Below are 20,240 nucleotides of genomic sequence, written 5' to 3' on the forward strand. Positions count from 1 at the left end.
GGGTCATCTTCACCAGATCACTTAGGAAAAAAGTTCAGGGAGAGGAGTGAGACAGCCTAGGGCCATGCCTTCCATAACTCTAAAATGGATTGGCTGAGTGGAAGAGAATGGGTTTGCAAAGGAGTGGCCAGAAAGAGAGGATTAAGATCTGGCATTTTGAGTTCCAAAGGCGAAGGGAAAAGAAAATAAATGAAGTCAGTAAATTCAGATACTATTAAGAGGTCAAGTAAGAGAGTTTCTAAATTTAGCTAGCATTGTAGACGTCATTGTGATCTCAGAGCTACCCATTTCCATAGCGATAGGGCAAAAAGCCAGACTTTGAAAACTAAGTGGGAATTGAGGAAATGAGTGAGCATAATCACTTTTGGAACAAGTTTGAACTAAGAAAACAGAAAGCAAAGATAGTACTTGGGAAAAAATATGGAGATTTAAAAAGGATTATTTGGGGTGGGTAGGGAGGTGGAGATTGTTTTTCAGAGTCAAGACTTAAGTATATTTTAAAAGTGAGCACAAGGACCCAGTTGGGATGGAAAGGTGAACGTAATACATAAATTATGTAAAATCTGAGAAAGTAGAGATGAGAAAATACAAAAAAAACAAAAAACAAAAAAAACAGGCATAAGAAATGAACTTAAGACAAAGAACAGTTCCTCTATTGAAGTAAGGAAAGAGGATGAGTACAAATTTGGGTGGGTTTGGAACTCTAATCTCAGAAAAGAAGAAAAATGTCATCCAATGTTTCTAACTTTTTTCTGGGATGTGGACGTCCAACTGCTCACTATGATGAGGGAGATAAGTAATCAGAGATCTGAAATAAGTGGAGGAGATATGAAAAGTTGTGCAGAAACAGCAGGTACAAACCAGAGAAATCCTATATATCACAAATTCCTTGAGAGTCTTGATAAATCAAAGAATATGTGAGAGTATAATAGCAAGAAATATGTAAGGTCTAGTCAGGATTAGAAAAACCACACCAGCACCCACTGTTGTAGATGCAATTAATAAAGGCAGATTAGAAACTTTAAGTTTAGATTAAATTTTAAATTCTTAAACAGTAGAAAGCATAATGAAGTCAGTAAAAGAAGAGTATACCAACACAAGTAAAGTCTGTGGACCTAGGAAGATATTTGCAAATCCAGAAATCAGCAAGACAAAACAGCACAGCTAATCACTGAGTGATTTTTATCTGTTTTCTAATCAGTCTGCTTCCTTTTAACATAGTAGAGACTATTTATAGGTAATACTGGTCTGCCACTTTCTTAACAGGGGAATTCACAATGGGTCTGGTAAAAATGGATGTAGGAAAGTAAAGACAGCTTTTAACAATGAATTTTTGAAAGATAGTTCAAACTGTTAAAACATTGAGACATACGATCAGGATGCTATATTTACAAAAATACATAATCATTTTTCCCAAGGACCCTGTATTTTTTAAAACCACAGAATCATTTTTCTAGAATCCTAGAAATTAACTATACAAAACTTTATACTTAAAATGAAAGTTTCTGTTTCTAGAAATGTTAGGTTCACACTGCCATGTAACCAAAATATTTTTGCAAAATTACAATTAAACATTCTTCCTTCAAATTGTTTCTCTTTTACTCACTCAGACTTCTTCTCACAAGTCTCAGAAGATTCTTCAATTCTCTTCTCTAACTCCAAAACAGCCTCCTCCTTGTTTAAAAGCATCTGCTGTGTTTGCATAAGTTCTTCTGCTAACGTTTTCAACCTAGAATAAACAGTATCCTCAACATCAATCAACAAATTAACTTTCACTTTATACGTATCAAAAAAGTATTCATATATCTTATGTTGCAATATCCAAAACAGTAGCCACATATAATCTGATTTAAACTAAAGTAAAATTTCAGCTCCTTGGTTGCATTAGACACATTTCAAGTGCTAAACAGAAATGTAGCTACTGGCTACCTTACTGGATGGTGGAAAAAAGAATATTTCAAAAATCACAGTAAGTACTCGGGCAATACTGGTCTAGAGTCTTATTCACCAAAAAGAAAAAGAGAAGTAGGTAAAGAAAAGAGAAGAGAACAACTTTGGGAGACATTGAGTAAATGGTAAGTAGCATTATTTGCAGATGTTATCTCATTTACTCTTCACAACAATCTTATGAGATATATAGTATTATTTTAAAGAAATGAAAGTGAGGCTCAGTTATTTGTCATTTTAAATTCACGGTAAGCTATTTCTATTTTCACATATTGTAATAATTCTTTAGGAGTATTTTCTGTATAGAATTGAAGACAATTTAATACATAAATTAATATGCGCTCACAAACCAGATAATTTATGTTTGTATAAAATGCATTGAGTCCTTAATGGAAGTATTTCTACCACAAAAACATACATGGCTATCATATCACTTTAAAATTTTTATCTTCAGCTTTTCAAAGCAAGACATGAAACCCAAAAGACAAAAAAGAAAATATTAAATAATCTAACCCTATAAAAATGTAAATTTATTTGAACTTAAAAAGATCATAAAGTCAAAAGCAAGCTTCAGACTGAAGAAATACATGCAGCGCCAATTACCAGAAAGAGCCCTTTTCGTGCAGAAAAACTCTTAGAAAAAAGACAAACTAATATGAAAATGGACAAAAAACACAATGGAAGTTCACCATGAAAAAATTAAATGATCAATAAGCATATGAAGTCCATATGCTTAACACAATGGAAGTTCACCATGAAAAAATTAAATGATCAATAAGCATGTGACATTATTACAACTTGACTGACTATATAATAAGTTATTTTTCACCAAAATTGACAAGCATGAAAAATACTTGGAATATCCAGTAATAGCAATTTTTTTTTTAAATGGAAACAATTATACATCACTGATGTGAAAAAATTGGCACAGATTTTTCAGGGGTCATCTTGGAACTGTCTCTCAAATTTTAAATTAGAAAATTATCTGACCATCTAAAAACATGTCTTACCAAGACACTTGTACAGTATGCATAAAGTCTGTCCATACAAAAATATTTGTTGCAATATTGATTATAAAGCAAAAAACTACAAAATATTTAAATGCCATAGTATAGCATACGGTCACTAAAAAAAGAATTAGGTACACATATATAAGGTTTTTCTAAGATACAATTTTAAATTAAAAGGCAAGATGTAGCAGAATACATATAGGACTGTTCTAATTATATTAAAATACATATACATGCATATGTTCCATGAACTGAATTGTGACCCCAAAATTCATCTGTTGGGGCCCTAACCCCCAATATAATGGTATCTGGAGATGAAACCTCTAGGAGGTAATTAGAATTAGGTGAAGTCATGAAGGTGGGGCCCTCATGATGGGATCAGAGCCCTTATAAGAAGAAACAGCACAGAACTCACTACCTCTCCTCTCCCTCTCCTCATGTACGCAAAGTAAAGGTCATCTGAGGACACAGCAAGAATTACCTATCTACAAGTCAGGAAAAGAGCCCTCATAAGTAACTCAAATCAGTTAACATCTTGATCTTGGACTTCCCAGCCTCCGTATCTGTGAGAAATCATTTCCGTTGTTTCAGCCATCCAGCCTATGGTAATTTGTATGACAGTCTGATATGGTTTGGCTGTGTCCTCACCCAAATCTCATCTCAAATTGTAACTCCCACAATTCCCACGTGTTGTGAGACGGACCCAGTGGGCGGTAACTGAATCATGGGGACAGGTCTTTCTCATGCTCTTCTCACAGTATTAAGTATCATGAGATCTGATGGTTTTAAAATGAAGAGTTCCCGTGCACAAACTCTCTTTGCCTGCTGCCATCCATGTAAAACGTGGCTTGCTCCTCCTTGCCTTCTACCATGATTGTGAGGCCTCCCCAGCTATGGGGAACTGTAAGTCCATTAAACTTCTTTTTCTTCCCAGGCTCAGAAGTCTTTATCAGTGAAAACAGACTAATACAGTCCAAACAGACTAATACAATATATTTATGTGGTATGTGTTTATATGTGAGTGCATAGGATAAGAAACAGATGACTATAAACCAAAGTTTTATCAATACTCTGAGAGGTGTGGGATTGGAGTAGGGAGTGATTTAAGTCCAAAGAAGTCTTTCATAGTTTACTCCATATATATCAGCATTGTTTGAATCTCTTATAACAGGAATAGATTTTTTTAGAATCATTAAATAATAGGTAATAGAGATGAGAGGCAGAAAAACTATCATACATAATCGGAAGAATGCTAAATACAGCAATAAATATTATTTCATTTTTATTTAGAGTGAAACAACATAATAAATTTCAGTAAGTCTCTGACAGCATTTGATATTAAAGCAAAATAAAGCAATAATACTTATAACAATGATCAAGAGTCATCAGAGAAAGATCAGATTGAACATTTTTCTTTAATCATATGTATATATTCATAAGACATTTGTATCAAATCTAGTAAAATTATGTTTTTGAATATCATGGAGATACAAGCTTCAGTTATTGAGAGAATTGGCTTGCATGGAATACTTCATATTCTGACCATCAGATAAAGAAAACATTACTGTATTAAGATTCAAGATCATTGTCAAGAAAGCTACATTTCAACCACTGGCTCCAACTTCCTTATTAAATAATTATAAATAAATATATAAGTAAATAACACATAATGCTTTGCTGTTCCAACTCTGCCTTACATATAATCTCATTTCATTCAAATCAAAGTTTAGAACACAGAGCCCTACCTCAGAATCTGTCCCAACCACTTTCTGACACCCAAGTCTGGTGGAAACAGAAAAAACAACCAGCTTCTTATCACTGCCTTGACCATGCTACATCAAAGCTGAATTTAATAAAAAGCCTTTCCTCTCCTTATCACTTTCTTCTGTTCTACCCTTTGCTGCTTTTCCCTGCTCATTTGCCTTATTCTCATTCTCTTCCTGGTTAATTTTCCATTCATCTCTCTTCTCAAAACTTCAATCATTCATTTAAATAAGTGTTTATTAAACACATTCCTTGTGTCAGACACTCTGCTAGACAGTAGGGATACAACAATAAACAAGTTTGCCCTCAGGAAACTTACATTCTACTAGACAGACATCAAAGAAGAAAAGACAAATGAATTTAGAAGAATAAAATTATACACGGAGGCCAGGAGCAGTGGCTCACATCTGTAATCCCAGCACTTTGGGAGGTTGAGGGGGGTGCATCATTTGAGGTCAGGAGTTTGAGACCAGCCTGGCCAACATGGTGAAACCTCGTCTCTACTAAAAATACAAAAATTAGCTGGGTGTGGTGGCAGGCACCTGTAATCCCAGCTACTCAGGAGGCTGAGGCAGGAGAATCACTTTAACCTGAGAGGCGGAGGTTGCAGTGACCCAAGATTGTGCCACTGCACTCCAGCCTAGGCAACAGAGCGCGACTTCATCTCAAATATATATATATATTTTTTTATCTCAAAAAAAATACATATGGTGAAAGTATTTACTCTTTCTTACCATTATCCCCTTAAAAAAAAAAACCTGTAATGTGTGAATTAAGTGAAGAGAAAAACATTCGAGTAATTACAGTTGATGTATAGATGACATAACAAATGTAAGAATAGTTCATAAATTTCAAAGTACAATATTCACCATCATGTTATTACATGTTTCATATACAAATATAATAGTAACAGTTCAAAAGAGAACACATAGATACAGGGAGGGGAATAACACACACTGGGGCCTCTGAGGGGAGGGCAGGCAGGGTGAGGGAGAGCATTAGGATATATAGCTAATGCATGCGAGACAATACCCAGTGATGGGTCGATAGGTGCAGCAAACCACCATGGCACACGTTATATATAACAAAACTGCATGTACTCCACATGTATCTGGAACTTAAATAAAATAAAATAGCATAAAAAATAGTAACAATTCAAACGGCTTATACTTTACATTTTTAAATTAAATATTATAATATTATAATGCAAAGCAGTTAAAAGTCATAAAATGACCCTGCCTGGAAAAAATTCACAAAATGACATAATACTTAACATTTACTGAGTGCCAAGAATAGTTTTAAGCACTTTATAAACAAGCACTTAAATTTATATAATTCTTATAACACTCTTATAATCTCCATTTACATATGAAGAACTGAAGCAGAGAGGTTAAAGCTCTTGTCCAAAGTCACAGAGCTGGCTAGTGGGAAAAGCTGATAATAGAGCCCAGGCAGCTTAAATCCTGAATCCACACCCTTAACAACTAATATCCTGTCTTAGTAATTACACATCCTAGAATTTATCCTATATATATGCTTCAAAAGTGTACAAAGATGCAAATACAAGAATGTTTATTGTATAATCACAATAAACAAAAGTAAATGTATTGTGGTGCTTATGATGCTTAATTCTCAGGTGCCTCACTTGCATGATCCCTTCCAAGACTCTGTACTTAATTTTGTATTTGTAAGTTTGTATAGATTTTGTTAAAGACGTTCCCCACATTCCAGTTTTATAAGCTTAGAGTCCCACAAAACCTAGCACCAACTCTGGCAATGGAAAAAACTGGAAATAACCTAAATGCCCATCAAATAACAAAACTAAAGAAATTACGTTACATACAAGTAGTAAAACACTGTACACATTAAGAAGATTTAATATGTGTTAAAAAAAAAAGAGGATGATGCAAAGGAATATGCATAAAATAATTCCTACTTACACAGAAGAAAACAATTCATACACATGTATATACATTGTATATACATTCTGGAAAAATACATACTCTTTTTTCGTGAGTTAAACCTGGAAGGTAGTGATGGTGGTAGACAAAAAGAAGAAAGGAAATTTTTTATTTTTATTGTATACCTTTTTGTAAGATTTTATACATTTTATCATCTGCATGCTTTAGTTAGATAATTTTTAAAGATTTAATTGTATTAAACAATACAAAGGCAGCCCAGCATGTTGGCTCACACTTGTAATCGCAGCACTCTGGGAGGCTGAGGCGGGTGGATCACTTGAGGTCAGGAGTTCGAGACCAGCCTGGACAACATGGTGAAACCCCATCTCTAATAAAAATACAAAAAATTAGCCAAGCATGGTGGTGCACACCCATAGTTCCAACTACTTGGAAAGCTGAGGAAGGAAAATCACTTGAAACTGGGAGGTGGAGGCTGCAGTGAGCAGAGATTGCGCCACTGCACTCCAGCCAGGGCGACAGAGCAAGACTCAGTCTCAAAAAAAAAAAAAAAAAAAAAAAAAGATACAAAGTCCTAAAACCTTTATTATGGATAATAAAAAGTTTCCAATACTTATCCAACACCTTTTATATCATAATCATTGGATGTCATGATCTAAATCTTACAACACTCTTAAAGGGATCAAACTTCCAACTTCCAAAAAAAAATTATGACTTGACAAACCATCTTAACTTTTATTTCTTACACGAAATTTGCAATGCCAAAACTTTAAGTGTGACATTTGGGTTAATTTAAAAAATGGAATTTATAGTTGCCTGAGGTAACTTTTCTGACATCTCTTTTACTCTATTGTTGCAATATAAATTGAAAACATAAACTATTTCTTGCCACCTCTTTCTTAAAATATAATTGCAAGAGCATAGGATTTTTATGGATGACATTCTATACGGTAACACAAATCTTTATGAGCTTTTCTCAAGAGTAAACAGAAGATGGCTTCTACAACCAAGAAAAAGTTATGAGTTTCTGTTAAATACACTCACCTCCTAATACCCACTTAATCCACCTCCAATCCAACAAATCCATCTGCTTTCTTCCATACAACTTTGCTTCCCTTAATCAAACGGTCCTTCCGACATGTCACCTGATTTCAATATTTTATATTTTTCCAAATCTTTCCAACTCACTCCTAAAGTATTCCCCTACCACAGCCTGAGCAAATTATAATACTGTATATGTTCAACTAGAGACCAAACTTGAGCTAATACTGTAAACAAAAACAGCCAAAAACAGATTTGGTAAAAGCAAGGCTCTATGTAAGAGACGAAGGAGTAGTGAAGTATTTCACACCCCATTAAATACAAGGTTGATTCAGATATTTGGAGGGGTTAAATTGGTATCATCCTCTGTAACAGGAGTCAGCAACCATTTTCTGATAAAAGCACAGAAAGCAAATATTTTAGACTTTGCCACCAAGAAGCAAAATCAAGCATAGTATATAGGTATTTATATAACAAAAGAGAAAACAAAGATTCACAAATATTTTGTTGGCAAATTCAAAATATAGTAATAATTGGGTACATGTAATCGTAATGCAAGTCTCTTAATGAGAAGAATGAAAATCTTTTGATGGCCATAATACTTCCTATTACTGCAGTTCAAAGTCAGTGTTCATAATCAAAATCAACTATAAATGTTCACCTATTAATGCAGATATTTAATAAAATTTTAAGTCTTTCACATTTGTACAGTACATAGACTAGTACTGCCAAATACCAATAGCAATCCATGACCATAAGATTTTAATTAAGTATATTCAGTGCTTAGCAGGCATGGTGCAATTACATAACAAACACAATGTTTCTTCATCTAATTCAGTAACAAAATAATCCACACTCTGCTATGCCTTAAAAGTGCCACATTTGAAATCCATTTTCTCTTCTTTTGACACTATAGGCATGAACTGATAATAAAAATAAGATGCCACAGTATACTGATATGTGTGGCACTCAAAATGCTGTTGAGTTATAACTGTGTCACTGTGATTTGTATAGTGCCAAGCAGATGTGTGAAGTGATGAGTGTGCCACATATGGTCTCTGTCACAACTGCTTGGCTCTGCCAGTGTAGCGGGAAATCACTCACAGACAGCAGGTAAATGAATGAGCATGGCTGTGTTCCAATAAAACTTTATTTATGTACTCTGATATTTAAACATCACATAATTCTTGTGTCTCACAAAATATAATTCTTCCTTTGATTTTTTCCAATCATTTAAAATGCAAACAGCATTCTTAGCCTCATAGGCTGCACAAAAATAGGCAACTAGCTGGATTTGCCTCATGGGCTATAGTTTGCTGACTCATGCCCTATAAGATCCAAGACAATCACTTTTCCACATAAAGAATTACCATTCTTCAATTGAGAGATCCTATTTACATTCTAAAAGCTAAATATGTTCTGATTTTAAACTTTAAAAAATGTACTTGAAATCATAAGGCCTGAGACTAGATTTTGTTTTAGAATACAAGACTACACATTTTATGTAATCATGGTATTCAAATATACCTACTACTGCTGGGCAACAACACCTTATAATAAAGAGACCTCATTTGAAATCAGAAAACAGAGTCAACAAAATAACTAAATAGGACCTTAATTCGTTACTTGATTAAAATTAAACAAAATTCCTTATTTTGCAGACAAGTTAATGCTTATATTATTTTAGAATAACCTGCTATTTTTAATTTGTCATACTTAGCCTACTGATGTGTTGATTCAAAACGCCATTTAAGTTTGCAATAGGTCACCATTAGATGACTCATCTGTCCATAATGACAAAAAGCACAAAACAGACACTTAAATATATTCTTCTAATGTTCAAAATTGTATAGACTTTACTTTTTCAACTAATTTGAAAAACTAAAATTATTGAGTCCCAAATTATTCAATTAAATAGTAACTAGATGAGATGAAATATTTGCATATATAATTTTAATAAATAGATGATTAAAAATAAATTAAGCACAGAAACCCTTTCAGCATTTGGCAAAGAAGGTAGATGCAAAAAAAGAGGCCGATGGGAGATAGGTGTTGGGAAGGAGAGAGATTATATTATATATAATAGATACAAAGAAAGCAACCTCAGATTTAAGCCCAAAAATAATGTAGCCTAAATGCATGTGTGATGGGAAGTGCACAGCTTCAGGTGTCCAGTACTAGAAGTTATCTGAAGCTGAGAAACAGCCTTTGACCACATGGTAAGATACCATCCAAAAAATTTTCCTATAAATAGGAGATAATCCTACAAATAATTAACTCTCCTATGTATTCAGACCTTTATAAATATGGTTGATAGATAAACAATGAGATTACGATAAAATGCTTCCTGGTACATGTTCAGATAGGTAAAGGTGGTAACTTTATCAGGTACATGTCATAGTGTTAGATTTCCATAACAGAGGGGATAAGCAATCTGCCCAGTTTCACAAACATAATTTGCCAAATTATACACCACTTACATATGCAGCAACATTTTATAAGAGGGCTTATATATCTGTACTTTATACAACACTGGGTATTATCCAATTATTTAATCTTTGCTAGTCTGGTAAGTTACATAGCCTATTTCTTTTTAAATTATATTTAATTGCCAATGAAGAGTATCTTTTCCAAGTACTATTGGTAATTTGTATTTCTTTTTCCAGGAACTAACTGTTCATTTGTTTCTTTCACTTCTATTAGAATAATATCACAACACAAATCTACAACTAAATTAACAATATTAATGCCTTCAGGAAAGAAAAGATGTTTAACTTTAAAGCACTAGTAAGCTAAAAAAAAAAAAAAAAAAAAAAAAAGGAAGAAGGATTTTTGTAAGTCTTATATTACATTAAAAAAATACATACAGTTTTAATGGAATTACCTTAATACTTATTTGAAAGTGCCAACAGAGATGCTGAGTAACTCTCTGGGAATAAAATTCTTGAAGAAACCCTAATCTTAAACTCGTCCTGAATACAGACACTGTTCAATGAAATGTAACTAAAGTTTTATCTCAGTAAAATGTGAGCAATTAAAACTTCTATCACATTATCAAAGATTTATTACCTTTAATTTATTGCATTTTTGTTTACTGCTTCATCTCTATAATTAAGAAACAATGATTTATGAGCATAACTAATTTTGCTCTCATTATACCCTAGAAAGCTATAAAACAAATTCTTCTTTGGTCACAAAATCTCTGATTTTACATAAGCTTATAACAGGTAGCTATTTTTAATTTCACCACATTATATTCCAAAATCTATCTACTCACTCTTTCTGGTGTTTATTAAAACATATTAATCAATTTCAGTGTTACCTTGAAGCTATTAACCCTTACAACCTTAGATATACAGTAAATATATCAGATGAATAAATTAGTAAGTTATTTGGGAGCAATATTATAATTTAAAAAACAGGAGTAATCTATGTCATATTCCTTCACCAGCAGCACGTGAATTGAGAAATGGAATGTCTCACTGCACAGGAATTGAGAAACTCTGCTATCCATTTTGTACCATATATTCAACTCTATTGTTTAGAGCACAGTCTCTCAACCTCAACACTACTGATATTTTCACCAGATGATTCTTTGGGAGGCTGTCCTGTGCACTGTAGGATGTTTAGCAGCATCTATGGCTAATGTCTCCAGATGCTATCAAATGTCCCCTGGAGTATAAAATCACCCAGGGCAAGGACTACTGGTTTAGAGATGGCATTGTAAATATCATTGGTCAGAAACCTAGTCAAGTGAGATCCCTGTGTAGGGCATGAAAAACTTAGGAACAGCCTCAAAAATCCCAATAAGGCTGCTAGGAAAAACTCTGTAATGCAGTGTACTCTCATGCCTCCACTGCTCTCATCAGTAGTCAGTATACCATAATTATTAAGCCTTCATCTTGTACACATGATTTGTGGACAAATATTTGTTAGTTTCTTCAATCCTATCTAGCCAGCTTTAAAGATTCCAAAACGTGGCTAGGCACAGTGGCTCACGCCTGTAATCCCAGCACTCTGGCAGGCCGAGGCGGGTGAATCACTTGAAGTCAGGAATTTGAGATCAGCCTGGCCAGCAGGGCAAAACCCCATCTCTACAAAAAACACAAAAATTAGCCAGGCATGGTGGCACATGCCTGTAATCCAGCTACTCGGGAGGCTGAGACATGAGAATCGTTTGAACTGCGAGGCAGAGGCTACAATGAGCCAAGATCGTACCACTGCACTCCAGCCTGGGCAACAAAGTGAGACCTCGTCTGAAAATTAAAATGAAATAAAATTAAAAAAAAAAAAAAGATTCCAAACCCCTTCCAAGAGCCAGTCCGCGTTTCCTACCTTAGCTAATTACCCGTATCACTACCATGTTACTGAACAATAGAAAGAAGATTGTTTAATTATATTAGGTGGGGACGTTTGGCTGAGTCATTTGAGGTAAAATTCCAACAGGTGATACGATATAACATGTCTAACATTGAGGAGCAATGAGTGCGTAATCATTTATAGCTGTGGTTCTGGCATAAAGAAAAATACATGCAATGTTTGTTAATATATTTCCTTGTGTTGCTCCCACACAAAATCAAGAGATAGGTCAAATATTTAGAAGTAAAGCACTTTATGTTTTCTAAATTCAAAAATATACTACTAATTGCTTTTAATGTTTGAAAAGAACTAAAAACACATTGAGATTTCTCAAAATTCCTTTAATATTTTACACAAAAAAAACAATGAAGTGAAGAAGGAACTGATTTAATAGCCTATAACAGAAGACATCCCTGCTTCAAGAGAAAATAATTCAATTAAAAGTCAATTTTTTGTACTAAGTGCTCTGACATCAATAACTCTCTTATCTCTAACAGTAAACAACCTAATTTCCAAAATGGTTCTTCCAATAAATTGTGAGGATGAAATGAGATTTTAAAATATATATAAATTTTGAAAAGCATAAAGCATTATTCCAATGTCAAATACTAGCAACAATTGGGCAAATGAATGTAACATCACACAGAACTTTGATATTCAGAATTACCAAAAGTAGTGATGAAAATGAGTAAAATTAACATATTTCTCAAAACATGTCACTCTGACCCCAAAAATTTACTTTTCATTACTTGTAAAAATAATTGATATTTTAAATCTGATAGAGTACAACTATAAAGCAATAATAATACTAGTATTTAAACTGTTGATATTTTGTGGATACTTACATTACTTGCAAACTTTCTGCTGTTAAATTATTCCACATGATCTCATTTGCCTGAAGATTTTCATTTTCTTCCAATAAGGAAGTATCAAACTCTATTTCTTGCTCTTTAGCAGCCGTTGTTCTAGTAAAGCATGCCAAATAATTTTGATCATTGTAAATATAGTATCATAATATATCCTCATATACACTAAAGGCAGAATATTTGTTTTTATCCAAAATTGTGTTAACAAAGTAAACACAAATAGTATAAATCAAACGAAATCCTGGGTTTCAAAATTGTGTAACTTGAGACTTAGATTCCTTATTTGTAGAATTCAGGTATTAACCTGCTTTATTCCTATCACAATTGTATTAAGTATAAAATAAGATACCATGGAAAAGTATTTGGTGCATCATAAAGTTTAATATACATATAAAGTCATGGTATTATTATATAAGCATTAAAAAGAAAATATAATTTCATGGATTAAATATGGATTTAAGCATGGATTAAATACGGATTAACAACTAACAAATTTTTACATATCAAAAACTATACATTATGTAGTTATCATCATTGACAAAGAACTTTTAAAATTAAAAGCAGATAAATTAATATGAAATATTCTATGTCTTAGTAAGATCTTAAGTGTTTCTTATTTTTATCTGTGGTTAACTATTATATGAATGAAAAATAATACTGTCATAAATCCTTAAAGAGGAATAAACATGTCATACCTGTGAACATCTATGAAATTATTGTATTCTGTACTAGGATCTATCTGTTCAACCGACATTTGAATCCCTTTATGGACATTCACTATTTCCTCTGTGACAAGACTGGTTATCTGGCTGTATTCATCAAATATACCTTTGCTGAAAACAAAAATAAAATTTTTAAGTTTTATCAAGAGAGATACCATCTCAGAAAGGATTCAGAACAATAAGCATAAGAAATGTAATATCAAAATGTACAGATGGTTGTTTCCTGTACCACCTTATTTCATACCTGGAGAGTATAAAGTGGAGGGATTATATAAATTTACAGATTAGCAATTTATATTTGTTATAATACAATAATTACAAACGATCTAGAATATGGCATTACCTTTTCAAACATGTATTTGATACGTCCAAAATGCAGGGCCAGAGTTGATAACTTTCTATGTCTAAATATTCTCGTATAAATTTTGGGTTGTATAACACAGAACTCTGATCAACTCCTGACTCTTGAATGTTCCTTTCCAGTGTCTGTTACTTCCTCACATGCTCTATCTTTCTAGTTCTTCCCTGCTCCTCTTGGCCTCTGCCCTTTTTTGTATACTTAGTTGAACTGGTTCTATACCTTGAATGACATCTAAATTTCTTCTCTTGACCTCCAGTCAGTAGCAAAAATGTCATCAAAATTATTAGCCTGGTCTAATAAATGCAAAAGGGAAAAAACTATTCTGTAGCAGATACCAGCTTCCTACTTAAAAATGCTATACTGTAAAAATATGCCATAGGTCACTGTCAACAGCAAGTGTAGACAGACAAGGTTATCCTGCATATGCTGAAATAAATACAAAGCATGGTTTTTCTTTTCCACAATCATTACTTATAAAAAACGAATCCTCACAAAACCTCCCTTATTGTGAAGTATTCTCTCAATTACTTTATTTTAAACAGGAAAATATCATTTGGGTAGAAAAACTGGGATTTAAATTGTTTCAGGCAATGCTAGTTTCAAATAATTAAAGAAATCACCTGACAGACACAATTTAAAGAAAAGAGGAGGCAGAAAAATTTAATACAGACTTAGTCAGTATCTCTGGGATTATAATCTCATAAGTACTGAATGTTGTTAATGTAAATGAGCCTATCTAAATAACTCTTTTAAAGCAATACAGTAAATAGGTGTAATGTAGAGATAATTAACATTCACCTTCAATACAAATGGGGAGGAAAAATGAAAAAAATCTCCTAATATTATATGAATGGGTATTTGTTCCATGAGACTCAACTGTGGTGATATAATCATGCTTGGATTTTTTAAATTCTAAATCTAAAATAATGTATTACACAAAGTACAGATAACATACCATGAGAAACCATTATATGTCCCAAAAAAAATTCCAGTGATGATGAAGATACTATTATTGAAAATCATGTGAACAGTTTAAAAATGTCTATTAATAAACGAAAATAGGAAAGGAAACATTTCTAAATCAATAGTAAGTACTTTAGAGATAAGTAAATTTATGAATCAAATATTTAAGTAGACATTTCACTATTTCATCAACACTAAGAAGTTTGCATATTCAAATTAACTAAAAACACTTTATCTTCTTATGTGAATATGGAGGATCACCTAAAATTTAGTCTTACCTACACACAAGTATATACTATCAAATTATCTTTATTTTCACATAAAGAGAAGTAAAAGTTAGTCAAGCAGAGTCTTGAAGGCAGCAAAGACAAATTTGCTCTTCCAATTTCAGAGGCTGTGGAAGTCAACAGCCCAAGAAATATTATCCCTAATCTGAAATATTTGTACGTAAACAGAATAATATAACACAATGATAGCTAGTTGTACTAACTCTATCATGGCACCAGGGAGCCCTTCAAAGAAAACGATGTCAATCTCTGCCTCTGTCTTCACAAGGCCTTCTCTGTGTCTCTCTGTGGGCTTCCTCTCGTCTTCTTATAAGGACTCCAGTCATTGGATTTAGGGCCTACTCTAAATCCAGAATGATTTCATCTTGAGATCCTTGACTAATCACATCTGCAAAGACCCTATTTCCAAATAAGGTCACATTCTGAGATTCTGGGTACACAAGAATTTTGAGGGTAAATTCTTCAAATCACTACATTCCTCTCACAGAGAGTGCAGGGTTAGTCAGAAGACTCAAGCTTCAAGTTCCGGATCTGCCACCTCTTAGCTTTGTGAATCTGGGTCCATTCTCCCTTGTCTGTCACAGATATACACTGGATATAACCTGTACTTCCTAACTCTACAGGATACTGTAAGGAACAAGTGAGCAAATGCACATTAAAGTGCTTTGCAAACTGCAATGTAGTGTATAAATGAAATGTTTTGTTGTAGAAATTATCATTTTACCTTTAACAGTTACTTTGGCATTTATTAACCCATTTATGACTAGTGTTCCATTATTGGAACACTAAGCTTATGGGAGTTATTTATATCCTACTGCTCAAGGTTATCGCTAAAGTCTGATTTTTTGCACACAAAAAAAATGTTCACACAAAAAAATTTGCAACCTCTGGTATAAATGGCTTAATTTATGTAATATTCAGGCTTCCTCTTGCACCATAACCTGAAAAATGCTCATAATTTTTCATATCAATTTACCACTACATTTCAAAATATGCTAAATCTAAGAGTTTATGTGCTAATATGTGTAATTACAGATAAATTAACTACAATGCAAGAACCTGCATTAAACTGACCCAAGTTCCTTTTCTCATACTTCACTACTTATTTGTGAACTTTATCTCCACCTGAGAGATAACCATTTACTTCTTTTCTAATGCTCTTTCATTACTACACCATTCTTCAACCCTACTCATAGTTCACAGCAACTCTAACATTGAAGAATTCCCCGACACAATTTTCAGTGAAAATAATTGAATTTAGTCATTTGGAAGGCACTAAAACAACTAAGCAAGGAGACAGGGTCTACCAAAGGATGACTTATTTTTTCTGTCATTTTGTATCAGTGTGTATGATAAACATGTGTCCATTTGATTCACTTATTAAAGTATATTGTTAGATCAAGAAGGCAAGAATTGTGCCCTGCTCCTCTCTATATCCCTAAGCATCACATAATATGCTTTGCATACGTAAAACTTCAATAAACATTTGTTGATTTTAATCTTATACAGAAAAAAGAACAAGAAGCTGACAAATAAACCTTCAAAAAATCTCTTCCTTGAGACTTTTCAGTTGTTCAAGATTTAAATACCCAACTCTCTGGAGGTAGATATTCACTTCCTAACACTTTTGCACTTATAATTTTTTCATTTAAATTTCCAGCTAAGGAAACAAAACAAAAACATACAAAGGAAGGACCATTTTGGAAGCTAGCTAGAAGGTTTAGGGGATAAGCACAAACTGAAGGTACATGAAAAGTGAAAATCAAGAAGAATCAAGGTCTGAAATACCCACTGGACTGGATCAATAATAAAACTTATGAAGCAACACGTAAACTAGAAAGAAAATATGTTGAAATCATTTTGTGAAGGGATTTTGTGATAAAAAGAAAATGTGTCTTACAGTGCTTTTATCATTTCTTCTTGCATCTTTTGTAAGGAGTCCAGAAGCAGGGGAAGTGTGATATCATAATACTGATTCTGATGGAGCTGTGCCCCTTTCAACGCCAATACATACTGATTGTGCAACATATGAAGTTTCATTGTGGCTTTGTCATATCGTTCCTTGGCCTTTTCAGTTTCCTTCCCTGAAAAAAAAAAAAACTGAAGAAAGTTAGTAAAGAGATAAGAAAAAAATTTTATCTTCACCACATACAAACTGAATTACTACTGTTTTATGTTATTTCACACATTTTTTAAATAACAAAATTTTATTGAACACATACTATGTGCTTAGCTTTACACAAGGTACTGTTATATTTGCCAATCCTTAACACAAAGGTTGCCAAGAAGGAGGCATGTAGGACACTAAATGGTGAATAAAGGTCAAAGTAAAACACAAAAAAGTACAGATATACGATCCTTTTCATCTTCAAGAAGCTTATACCAAATTGAAACAACAGTGCACATAAAACTGTAAAACCAAGAAACCGAGAAAGTTTGTAAATAATGTTAAATTTTGAGGTCTATGTTTGAGATATCAACAAAGACAAGGGTAATCAGAGGAGGCTTTGTGGAGAAGACAAACCTTAAAATATGGGACATATCTGGAGAAGTATAAAAAAGATAAGAACAGATAGTTCCTTCCTCTCACCTTCCTTCTTTCCCTTCATTCCTTCCTTTCATTCAGTGAATATTATTAGCTGAATGCTACTAGGAACTGTGCTAAACATTGAGAATTCAGTATTTGGCAAAACAGAGTCCTTGACATAGAGCCTTGTGAACTGGAATATTGAGTGAATACATGGAAAGAACAAAGTTACATAGAGACAAGCTTGTCTAAAGACAGTAAGTTTTGAGAAAATTAAGGAAATAGGTCTGCTTAGGGAGGGCAGTTCTAGGTGCTGAATGACTTGAAAATCAAGCAGAGAAATTTAGACTTCATGTGGAAGAAGTCTGAGAGATACTGATAATGTTATGAGTTAAAACATTTTATGGTTCCTTTACTAGTCATTTAAAAAACATTTACAGATTGCCAATAAAAGCAAATGAAGATATAAAGAAATGAAAATTTTAAGCAGATCTTAAACTTTTGATGCAAATTACACAAATATTTCTTGTCAATGTTGACTCAGAAAATAAACTGTTCAAGATATTTACTAATTTCTGCCCTTTCCAAAGAGTCCTCCAAATAAATCCTCTCCCCAGAAACAGATCTCTTTTTTTTTTAATGTAAAACAATTTTATTTGCATTCTTTTGTAACTTGTCTTTCTTTGCATTGAGATTCATTGGTGTCAAGGCATCAATTTCCAGCTGATTCTTTTTTTTTTTTATACTTTAAGTTTTAGGGTACATGTGCACAACGTGCAGGTTAGTTACATATGTATACATGTGCCATGTTGGTGTGCTGCACCCAGTAACTCACCATTTAACATTAGGTATATCTCCTAATGCTATCCCTCCCCACTCCCCCCACCAAACAACAGGCCCCGGTGTGTGATGTTCTCCTTCCTGTGTCCATGTGTTCTCATTGTTTGATTCCCACCTATGAGTGAGAACATGCAGTGTTTGGTTTTCTGTCCTTGTTGACAGTTTGCTGAGAATGATGGTTTCCAGCTTCATCTATGTCCCTACAAAGGACATGAACTCATCCTTTTTTATGGCTGCATAGTATTGCATGGTGTATATGTGCCACATTTTCTTAATCCAGTCTATCATTGTTGGACATTTGGGTTGGTTCCAAGTCTTTGCTATTGTGAATAGTGCCGCAATAAACATGCGTGTGCATGTGTCTTTATAGCAGCATGATTTATAATCCTTTGGGTATATACCCAGTAATGGGATGGCTGGGTCAAATGGTATTTCTAGTTCTAGATCCCTGAGGAATCGCCACACTGACTTCCACAATGGTTGAACTAGTTTACAGTCCCACCAATAGTGTAAAAGTGTTCCTATTTCTCCACATCCTCTCCAGCACCTGTTGTTTTCTGACCTTTTAATGATCACCAATCTAACTGGTGTGAGATGGTATCTCATTGTGCTTTTGATTTGCAGTTCTCTGATGGCCAGTGATGATGAGCATTTTTTCATGTGTCTTTTGGCTGCATGAATGTCTTGTTTTGAGAAGTGTTCATTCATATCCTTCGCCCACTGTTTGATGGGGTTGTTTTTCTCTTGTAAATTTGTTTGAGTTCATTGTAGATTCTGGATATTAGCCCTTTGTCAGATGAGTAGGTTGCAAAACTTTTCACCCATTTTGTAGGTTGCCTGTTCACTCTGATGGTAGTTTCTTTTGCTGTGCAGAAGCTCTTTAGTTTCATTAGATCCCATTTGTCAATTTTGGCTTTTGTTGCCATTGCTTTTGATGTTTTAGACATGAAGTCCTTGCCCATGCCTATGTCCTGAATGGTATTGCCTAGGTTTTCTTCTAGGGTTTTTATGGTTTTAGGTCTAACATTTAAGTCTTTACTCCATCTGGAAGTAATTTTTGTATAAGGTGTAACTCACCACTCCTATTCAACATAGTGTTGGAAGTTCTGGCCAGGGCAATCAGGCAGGAGAAGGAAATAGAGGGTATTCAATTAGGAAAAGAGGAAGTCAAATTATCCCTGTTTGCAGATGACATGATTGTATTTTAGAAAACCCCATCATCTCAGCCCAAAATCTCCTTAAGCTGGTAGGCAACTTCAGCAAAGTCTCAGGATACAAAATCAATGTGCAAAAATCACAAGCATTCTTATACACCAATAACAGACAAACAGCCAAATCATGAGTGAACGCCCACTCACAATTGCTTCAAAGAGAATAAAATACCTAGGAATCCAACTTACAAGGGATGTGAAGGACCTCTTCAAGGAGAACTACAAACCACTGCTCAATGAAATAAAAGAGGATACAAACAAATGGAAGAACATTCCATGCTCATGGGTTGGAAGAATCAATATCGTGAAAATGGCCATACTGCCCAAGGTAATTTATAGATTCAATGCCACCCCCATCGAGCTACCAATGACTTTCTTCACAGAATTGGAAAAAACTACTTTAAAGTTCATATGGAATCAAAA

At 33.7% G+C, this 20,240-nt stretch overlaps 1 protein-coding gene across 6 annotated transcripts in view; it reads right to left on the minus strand.

Annotated features, from left to right (window-relative positions):
* Nucleotides 1–20,240, minus strand: part of FER (FER tyrosine kinase) — a 461,875-nt gene that overhangs the window by 324,103 nt on the left and 117,532 nt on the right. For 5 of the 6 annotated variants that reach the window (XR_009214069.1, XR_009214070.1, XM_032156698.2 and 2 more), the window contains 4 exons: nt 17,140–17,323; nt 13,602–13,739; nt 12,886–13,005; nt 1,607–1,729 (listed from right to left, as the gene is read on the minus strand). Coding sequence is in view for 4 of the 6 variants with exons in the window: in XM_032156698.2 (XP_032012589.1) it covers nt 1,607–1,729; nt 12,886–13,005; nt 13,602–13,739; nt 17,140–17,323 (565 nt within the window). In the remaining 2 variants the exon portion in view is untranslated. Of the gene's footprint in view, nt 1–1,606; nt 1,730–12,881; nt 13,006–13,601; nt 13,740–17,139; nt 17,324–20,240 lie in introns of those variants that run through there. The other variant, XM_058440646.1, reaches the window with a different exon arrangement.

The sequence above is a fragment of the Hylobates moloch genome, unplaced genomic scaffold (genome assembly GCF_009828535.3).
Source record: "Hylobates moloch isolate HMO894 unplaced genomic scaffold, HMol_V3 SCAFFOLD_6, whole genome shotgun sequence".
Taxonomy (NCBI): domain Eukaryota; kingdom Metazoa; phylum Chordata; class Mammalia; order Primates; family Hylobatidae; genus Hylobates; species Hylobates moloch.